The sequence below is a fragment of the Lactuca saligna genome, chromosome 3 (genome assembly GCF_052625555.1).
Source record: "Lactuca saligna cultivar CGN05327 chromosome 3, ASM5262555v1, whole genome shotgun sequence".
Taxonomy (NCBI): domain Eukaryota; kingdom Viridiplantae; phylum Streptophyta; class Magnoliopsida; order Asterales; family Asteraceae; genus Lactuca; species Lactuca saligna.
The window spans coordinates 100,865,719-100,875,887 of NC_136419.1; the positions used below are offsets into that span (position 1 = coordinate 100,865,719).

General features: G+C 30.9%; 1 protein-coding gene across 3 annotated transcripts; it reads left to right on the forward strand.

Annotated features, from left to right (window-relative positions):
- Window positions 1-1,232: 1,232 nt before the first annotated feature.
- Window positions 1,233-7,083, forward strand: LOC145037065 (protein CYCLOPS-like). Of its 3 annotated transcripts, none has more exons than XM_078985632.1 (10): window positions 1,233-1,480; window positions 2,492-2,716; window positions 2,793-3,017; window positions 3,105-3,157; window positions 3,621-4,249; window positions 4,336-4,379; window positions 4,453-4,498; window positions 4,568-4,616; window positions 4,744-4,872; window positions 6,906-7,083. In XM_078985632.1, the coding sequence occupies exons 2-10, from the start codon at window positions 2,525-2,527 to the stop codon at window positions 7,027-7,029; spliced, it is 1,491 nt and encodes a 496-aa protein (XP_078841758.1). In that variant the 5' UTR covers window positions 1,233-1,480; window positions 2,492-2,524; the 3' UTR covers window positions 7,030-7,083. The 3 variants fall into 3 exon arrangements, with proteins under 3 accessions (XP_078841758.1, XP_078841756.1, XP_078841757.1); XM_078985630.1 differs by having other exon boundaries at window positions 1,234-1,480; window positions 4,450-4,498; XM_078985631.1 differs by lacking the exon at window positions 1,233-1,480 and having other exon boundaries at window positions 2,110-2,716; window positions 4,450-4,498.
- The last annotated feature ends 3,086 nt before the right edge of the window (window positions 7,084-10,169 follow it).

Here is a 10,169-nt window from a genome sequence, read left to right on the forward strand (position 1 = left end):
CGACATCTCTTCAGCCATAACTAGAGGTTTTAAAATGTTAATTCCAAGTTTGTATCGTGATTACCATTTAAAAAATGCTAACTTAAACCGCCAAAGGGTTGAGAAAAATCATTAGAGACAATACGAATCTCAAACTATTTGGTGAATGGTTGTATCGCAAGTAAATGCTTTAAATAATCCAAAATATAGTTCCTAATGTATCCGTATCGGTGACATCTCTCAAAACTGTTGCAAAGCAATACAATTCCTTTCAACATATCTTTTATCCAATTATATTATCACAAAATATATTTTAGTGTAATGGATTTAACAAGTGTTATAAGAATAATGTTTTAGTTATAATTCTGTCATTCTTGAAAAATGCAAATGCAATGACTAATCTGTCTTTTCTAAAAGATCCAAATATATTTTAGTGTAATGGAGACAACTTTCTTGTCGCACTTCTAAACGTTAATGTAATTGTCTAACTTTTAACAATTATTAACAACAATCAGATTATCTTTTAAGTCGGTTATTGGTTCATTTACAACTTGAAAATTAAATGGTAAATTGCAAGAAATAACAATTTACTTTACTCTTTTTACTTTTTAACAATAATGACAATGTACTTTACTCTTATGATCTTATCAAATACAAACTTTGTTCAAATCAAAGAACTAAAAAAAAAACTATCAGATTGCGAAAAACAGATCAACAAGTCAAAAATTATATACCCAAACAACAACAATTTCTAACATCTGATTTACGAATTTAATCAAATTCCAGGGTTCAAGTCTCCATGCAAAGTGACATGATTAGCTTAAGCATTAATCAGAAAGCAGACCAGAAAACATTAATCCCTATTCAATCATCTATATACTATCGTAGATGATGAAATATAACTACAATAGCTCAAATACTTGCTCATAATAAATCACCATATTAAGCAAATAGCACTTGAACAAAAGGCAAAAGAATGTCGATTGTCGAACCTCTTCAAATCGAAGGCAGAAAATTTGGATTGGGGGGCCGCTGTGATAGTGGGTCGTCGGATCTGAAAGCCATCGGAGGGATGGAAGAGTGGGCGGCAGCTACACGCTTACGTTTGTATGGGCCTACAGAAGAAACGTCAAAAGATCCGCTAAACAACAGACAAAGATAGAGAGAGTAAAGGCAAAGCGTATCTTGGGGAATTTGTAGTCAAAGATGCCATCATTCGTGGGTTTGTTTAATAATGCACACAAGATGTCTTTATGAAATTCCTGCGTCTGGCTAGCTACTTATTAATCTATTGTGTTTGACTTTTGTAGGGTTAAACTCTTGTTTCCTGATGCTCCAATCACCATTCTTGCTTTCTATATTTGTCATCAGTTGAGTGCTAGAAGAAGAAAGGACATCAAGAATCTCTTCTTTTACTGAAATTTATATTACACAATTGAAAACAGAAAGTGAGGTGTCTCTTCTAAGAACCTGGAGTTATGTGTGTTTTGCCCTACGCCAGGTATCATCATCATATACCCTTAGACTCCTCGTTTCTTCTTGTTGTTTCTTTTTTGATTGATGCGTTGAACCATGTATTGTTTTTTAGGTTTAACTATGTATACCCTTTTGCATGTTGCTGATTTCATATAATCTGATATCAATTATCTTCGATTTGGATTGTTTTGCGTTTGGATCATGTTACTTTTTTGAACTTTCGAACAGTTTTCCCTTACTCTCAGTCTACATTAATTTTCTAGTTTAACACTGCTTCATCTTAAGTTACAACATTGTTAATGTAAGTTTATAGTACCAAAAAAAGAAAAAGAAAATGGATGATATATAGTCATTTTACATTCATATGTCTTGAATTTGAAAGGAACTACACATCATAGACAAAAAACTATAATAATGAAAGTTTATAGTTTTCTGATTTAATGACCTGAATCATTTGGTCAGATATAAAAAGTCCTTTTCAAGTTTCAACAACTACTTTTTAAAATTCCCTAAAAGTTAAACATCATTTTCATGGCTTTCATCATCACCAAAAGTTTCTTCATTCTTTAATCCATGATTTCCATTTATTTAATCTATTACTTTCAACAACTGTCTCATTAATTAGTTAATATATATTTCAATCATTTTATGCATCATACAAACTTGTCAACACTAATAAATTTAGTGCATACATTTCTTTCGTATGATTTTTCATGATACTCAACGTTGGATGTTGTATCGTTTTAATGGTTGAAACCACTAAAGATCAGACAAATATAGAGAGTAAAGGGTATCTCAGGGAATTTGTAGTCAAAGATCCAATCATTCATGTTTTGAAGAAATTCCTGAATGAGAAGTATACGCGTATATCCTATTGTCTAAGTCCGGCTACTTATTAATTTGTTTTGTTTGACTTTTGAATGATTAAACTCTCTTTTCCACAAGAATCTCTTCTTCTTGAAATTCGTATTACATAGTTCTTTGAGTTCTCCTATTATTGCTAATCATCATTATTATGATTAATCATGGAAACAAGATAACATCAACTACATGATCTGAAAAGTGTTTGATGGAAATGGAGGGAAGAGTTTATTCAGATTTGTATAGAAACTCAAGTGAAGATATGTTCATAAGAACATTAATGGAAAGCCCAGTTGGAATGCCATCACCAACCATGGAAATTCTCGGTTTCAAGAATCTTTCTAATAACTTCCGTGCAGATAGTGAGGAACTTTTCAAGAATTGGCTCACTAATGGAGAGGCAAGAATTTTTCTATTATTCTTTATACTTTTTAAATATATACATATTCTTTTCTAAATTGGTTTTATATCACTAGAATCAAGGCCACAATCCATCAAGTTTAGTCCATAATCGTTCTCGACAATTATCTAGAAGGTTGCTTGTTGATCAAGCTACTCAACAAAATAGGGTTTCATTTGACAGAAAACCAAGTAATGAGAATTTGATACCACATAGTTCGTTGGTAATTGGTGAATCGTCAAATGACGTAAATGCCCATCCTATTAGGAATGTGGGGGCTAGCAATTTATACTTGGCTAAGGTTTGTTAATATTGAGAGTTAGGATTGTGTACAAATATTTGTTAAATGGATTCTATTGTTATCTTACTTTTTTATTTTTTTTTACAGGCATGGTTTCATAGTTCTCAACCAATGACAAGAAGTCGTTCTTCTGAGTTAAGGTATTAATTCTTGAACAATTATGTAAACAAAACCCTTTTCATCATCAATATCACTTGATTATCTATTGGTGATTTTAGTGTTATCAAGTCATTTTAAGTAACTGAATTTTTATAAAAGTATTAAAGACAACTTTGACTATGATCATTTATTTTGGTCAGTTCAAACTAATTCAGCTCGAACCGACCAAATTTTGGTCGGTTCGATTTTAATTCAGTTTGAACTGATCAAATGCTTTTGGTCTGTTATTTTGGTCAATTCAAACTAAAACTAATGTAGTTCGAAGTAATCAAATTTTGGTTAGTTCGAATTGACCGGATTCTTTTGGTTTGATCGAACCAACCAAAATTAGTTCAAACCGACCAAAGTCAATTTGTATTGACTATCAATAACCGTTTAATAATATTAATTGATTTTCACACACCATGTTTTCGTTTATTATTTTATACTATCTACATGTTACAGAAAGAGGTATGTTGCAATGCAAAACTCTCAAACAGCAATAGGTATGGAAGCAATGCATAATGCATCGGGAAATCGAGTCAACCAATTGAAACAACAATTTGTGAACCAAAGTCAAATCAATGAGGCTTCAATGTATCATACAAATGGCTTCATGCCTCAATCACATTCATCTTCATCTAATATCAATGAATTACAATTTGGCACCATTGATAAGGTATCTTCCGTTGTAAGCATGTTAAAGGGTACATTAGAACAGAAGAAGCTTAGAAGTCAAAATGAGAAAGAAGCAATTGAAGATGACTCTTTAGGATATTATTCATCTATGAATAATGTAAATGAGATTCAAGATTACGAGGTACAAGGAACATTCCAAGATTTATCAACTAATGAAATGAAGGATTCTGGGTTGTTTCAAATAGTTCAAGGAGGTATAGATGCTGAAATGGATAATTTTGTGGCCCCCACGAATCATATCCAAATGAGTTTCGCATCTAGAGAAGCTTCTCAAAGTGAATCATCACCTGTAATTTCAAATGGTTTTGATGCATGTGATGGTCAAAGCAACTCTGGTCAAACACCAAGTGCTTGTGAAAGCTCTAGGAAGCAAGTTGGAATTGCAAAAACTTTAGGTTTATTTACTTTTTTTTTTATCTTTAATTTTACTAAGTATATATAGAAATGTTAGATAACTTATTTATTATCTCATGTTCCATAGGTACGCGAGAACAAATGTATGATAATATTCAAGAAGACCATAAGGTATTGACTATTGATAGTTTGCAAATGTTTAAAATTAAAATTATTTTACACCATTTTTTTATATTTCCAGCAGAAAAGAAGTTTGATTCGATTTGGATCAGTGACATCAGCTGCATCAGGTAATATTCATTGTTACTTCATTTTCATATGCAAATTTTGTAATATAAAATTTAAAAAAAATTATGTAGTGGACAGCAGGGATCCTACAAAGAAACGAAGAGTGGAAAGGTCAAGAAAGTAAGTAATGCTATCTTTGCATTTTCAGGAAGCATACAATCTTTTTTTTTTGTATGTATGTATATAAAATATTATTCTTTATATTTGTCTGGTTAATTTATTTGTTGATGATGATTTATATATGTAGAATGGCAGAAGCAAAAGGAAGAACTCAAACACCTGTGATTTCAACAGATATGCAATCTATTTTGAAGCGATGTGAAAATCTTGAGAAGGAAGTGCGTTCACTCAAACTTAATTTGGCTTTCATGAATAGGTAAGAGTGATTTTTCTCTGTTAAAATTAAAGTTACAACTTTCTTTTGAACTTTGATTTCTTATAAAAAAGTATATATATATATATATATATATATATATATATATATATATATATATATATATATATATATAGGCCTAGGTTATTCTATTCAAAGTAATTATTGTGTTATTGTATGCATAAATATGGGGCAATCAATTTTACTTATTTTAAGAAAGTGATTAATATATATTATTGAATTAAACATAATTGAAAAATATCATCTTAATTAATTACAAGGGTAATTTAGTCAAATAATATAGATTTAACAAAGAAAAATTGCATTTTTAAGGGATCATATATTCTATTAATTTAAAAATCCGATTTTACGAATTATAATTCTTTTAATTCGGACATTCTGACAGCATATGTTTATGAGTATATTCAAAAATAAAAATATTCTTGAACCATAAATAATAAAAGTATTCTTGAACCTATTTCTTGATCACGAATTTAAAAACTTCTTGTAGAATAACAAATTCTTGAACAATCAATTGAAGTATAAAAACAAAAAATACATTATTTCTTAGAGAATACGGGTAACAATTGTTAAGAATTCCATTTATTGTTAAAGAATAAAACTAAAAAAACTTTCAAAACGGAAAACAAAACATCAAAATCTTACAAAGACTAAAACATTCTAAAAGAATAATGTTTCTTAGAATCACTTTCACTTTTATGGTCCGTTCTTCAAGCATCAACTTCTGTGATTCCAACAAAATTGGAATTCTTGATTCAATTCCAACAGAATTAGAATTTGTGATTCCATTCCAATAGAATTGGAATCTCACCAAAATCATCCATTGAATCATCTACATAAACATAGTTGATACCTTTTCAGAATTCAATCTTGTCAAGATCCTGCACTAACCAAATAAATGAAGTGTTAAATCAGAAAAAAAAAAATATAAATTGAAATATGAATCAATTCATACAATAAAATTACCTAATTACGATGATAAAAATAGTTTTTGTAAGATATGGATGATCAAAAAAAAAAAAAAAAAAAAGAAAAGAAAACACCTTCTGGAATCGATGAAGAAGTTATTTACTACCATTTTCTTTCTTATTCTTAATTTGATACCATGAACACACGAAAGTGTGTGTTTTTACTCCTAAGGGTCGACTAACCCCCTCCATTTGGCCTACAAAATCACCACAATCAAACCACTCTCCTTTACCCATTCGATGTCCCCTCTTCCCTCTATATTTTCCTGTCAAAAATCAAAATCAAACACCAATTCCTCCAATGATTTCTGTTCAAACAATAAAAAATAGAAAGAAGAATATTATTGGAGTTGTTGGAGCAGCCCCCATCCACGCACCTTTCAACCACCGAGAGAGAAACCCAACAAAGTGGGTGTTTACTTGGAGCAAACATGGGTGGCGGCTACCCCTTCTGATCCCTCGACCTCTTTCCTACCGCGACGATGCTGCTGCCTTACCCCATCCCGTTCTTCCCTTCGGCACTTAGAACCTAGGAGACCACATCGCTGCTTCTTCACGTCTTTGATGCTCCGGCCTCATCGAGCCCCAGAGACGGCGATCCTCCTCCTGATGGATCCACCAGTTCCTACAGGGGGTTTAGGTTAAAATCCAAACTTTGGATCATGGTGGTTGAAAGCTTTCGATCGAATCCTACGGTGGGGTTTTTCAAAGTGACATCGGTGGTAATTAAAAGGGGATAAATTAAGTTAAAATCAACTAGCAAAATTATAGGAAAGTATTTGGGGAAGTTGTTTATAAAATTACCTAATTACCCTTATTTATTTATTTATTTATTTATATTTAAAATTTTGATTGGCCTACATTTATGCATACAATTACACAATAAATACTTTAAACACCTGAACTTAGTTATATATATATATATATATATATATATATATATATATATATATATATATATATATATATGTGCGTGTGTGTGTGTGGGGGGGGGGGGGGATGAAATATTACTTGTTGTCATGTAACATTGATGTGTATGCATTTCAGGAAGGATTCTGAACAAACAAAGCAGATTGAAGAGCTTCAAAAACAGCATGAGGAGATGAAAGATGAAAAGGAACGTCTTTTAGAAGAGATTGAAAGAATATTGTCTGAACCAGATAAGATGTGATCATTCAAATAATTGATGAACCAGTGGGGTTTTTTTTTTTTTTTTTTTTTTTTTTTTTTTTTTTTTACATTAATTGGTATGTTTGTGAATCATGATTATGCACATTATTACTGTAAGAATATTGCTAATTTGCTATGATATCTAAATTTTTAAATATGCATTATTTTTACAATGTCGTATTGAACAACACACAATTATTATTAGTGTATTACTTTATATTATCGTATTGACTATATATAGGTCCATGTATGTTTGTATATTTTCTTATGTGAACACAATTTACAGGAAAATAGTATCTCTAATAGGGTATGATCAGAGTAGTAAACTATGTACTCAAATCTCTCTCTCTCTCTCTCTCTCTCTCTGGCTCGCTCACATCGACAAAACGGATGTATGGAAAAAATTTAAATCACGAGTCAAGTTATGGATTTATGGGAGTAATTCCATTGTGCTGATGATTCTCAAAAAGGGTACTAATATTGCCAAATTAGTCATTTACTAGACATAAAAACCGTATAAATAATTAAAAAAAGATTAAATATCAAAGGATGGATAGTAATTATTTTTTAAAATAAAATTTTGAAATAAAGAATGAAGACACGTAGTTATAATTTACTATCATATTTATTACATATAGTATTTTACATTATAAGTATTATGTGGTTTTTTAAATTATAAAATTAAAAAAATAATTGTCATGTTGATATTATTTATTTTTAAAATATCGCAAAATAAAAAATATCAAAACCATGGGAAATTGACATATGGAAAAATGGATTTGATTTATTACAGTACATTAATATATGACTTTTTTCATATTTACTCAATCTAATTTCTAAATATAAAGCTTTCAAAATATCAAATTTACCCAAATCAATAATTTAAACATTTTTTAACACTTCATAATCATTTTAATAAATTTCATATTTTTATAATTATAAAAACAAGGGTTTAAATCGTTTTTGGTCAATTAACTTTTGGTTTTGTACCCATTTGGCTGCTTAACTCTTTTTAAGTTTTAAAAGGTCATCAAACTTTTTGTTTTGTGTTTATTTGGTCACTTAACTTTTGGTTTGACACTTAACTTTTGGATTTGTGATCATTTTGTCACCTAACTTTTAAATTTATGATCATTTTGTCACTAAACTTTTAAAATTTTAAAAGTTTTGTGACAAAATGATCACAAATTCAAAAGTTAACTGACCTAACCAAAAGTTAAGTGACCAAATAAATAAAAGCCGAAAGTCCGATGACATTTTAAAACTTAAAATGAGTTAATTGGTCAAATAAACACAAAGTCAAAAGTTTAGTGACCAAAAATGACCTAAACCCTAAAAACAATCAAACTGAGAATGTTATCCCTAATATTATGCTATTGGAATAATCTTCTAACATACTTAAGATTTTTCAAAACATAGAACGTCTCGGCCATCTCGTCTCCTCATCCACCGGTCGCTGTCCGCCAGCTCTGGCAATGTTAACTCACCCGCTAGTTGCTATCCACCATCTTCAGGATGGCTTATTGCCCACACCTACTACACAGCCACAATCAAACCATAGCGAGATATCGCAAACAACATTGTTACTGCACATGCTTAAATACCCTCTTCTTCTGTCACTACTGGAAAATGGAAAATAAAGTACACTGTATTATAATACAGTTGTAACAAAATCCATATTATTAACAAAGTAACGATCCCTATAATACCATAAAAATTCTTTATTAGGTTTGTCAAACATTTAGATTTTCTTGTCCGTGTTTTTTTAATGTAATAAACAAGAGTCCTTGTTTTTTCATCTTACAACCACTTCTCCAAGCCTCAAATTCTCTATCCCTCCCGACAACTGTCGTACCACCATGTCTTCTCTTCTCGACAATCACCACACCAGCACCTCTCCTATTCCCGATGATCATCAGAGCACCGCCTCCTCCCTTCTTTGACCTAATACCAAGGCTTTCATTTTTTGGATATCAGATCCGATGTATGATAGATTATTACGATACGATTGATTATGTAGGGCAAAAAGGATCATATGTACCGTATATCAGATCAAATGTATAACAGATTAGATCAGAGATAGGGTTGGTTTTCATCGCTACTCGGTCTTTGTTTTTATTTTATTATCCACCTATGGACATTCCTTCTTCCTCCCTGGCTTCACAGACTTTATTAAGGCAAGAAATACAGTCCTTACTTTTGGTTAAAGTATTTTGTTTTTATGTATGTTTTATCATATATGTTGTATTCTTTGTATTCTTCCTTACAGACTTTTGATGGTTTTTAGTTTTTTGTTTTCTTCGTTAGTTAGGGATAGCTATTGAACTAGTGTGTATGGGTTCCGGTTGATGTTTCTCAAAGTGTCTCGGTAATTAGAACAACATGATACTCCATAAGCTCTTCCAGGTACCAATTTTCTTCACTAATTTTCCTAATTATTGGGGTAAATTAACTATTAAATATTGTATCCTATGTTTGCTTAATAAAAATTAAATTACTGTTGATGGTTTTGAAGGGTTGTATGGATGTGAAGAATACGTTTCTGATGTCTGAAGGGGATGAGTAGTTGCATATAATCTTCATAGGTATATTTTGGCACTTTGTGCACTTGAAGATGTTTATGCAAATTGTGTTTGGTTAAATAGCTCTAATAATATTCTTACTGAAGTTGGAACATCAAGTGCTCCAGGTGCTTTAAGTATTGAAGAGGATAATTAAAGAAGAAACATGTCCATGAAAATAAAAAGAAGAATCATTTGAAGAAAAGAAAGTTTATATATGTATATTGTAACGGCTGCAGATCCGGGCTAGTCAATTTAGAGACAATGAGCGTCAAAAATAAGTTTTTGAGGAAAGATAATTTAGAAGTATTAATCTTAACCAAGTTGTAGTATATGTTACAAGGGTTCCATACATATAAAGAACGATGGAATCCGAGTTATAACGAAGAAGTTATGGCCTGTCGAAGTTTTACGGCAAAACCGACATGACACCGGTAGATGTAAATAGTGAATTTACGATAGAGGAATTTTTGGCCTTAGTAATCTAAACCAAAGTTGTAGTATACGTAAAATCAAGAGCGTGCATAAAAAGAACGCCCAAATCTGACTTCGTATAATGAAGTTATGAATTTTCTAAGAT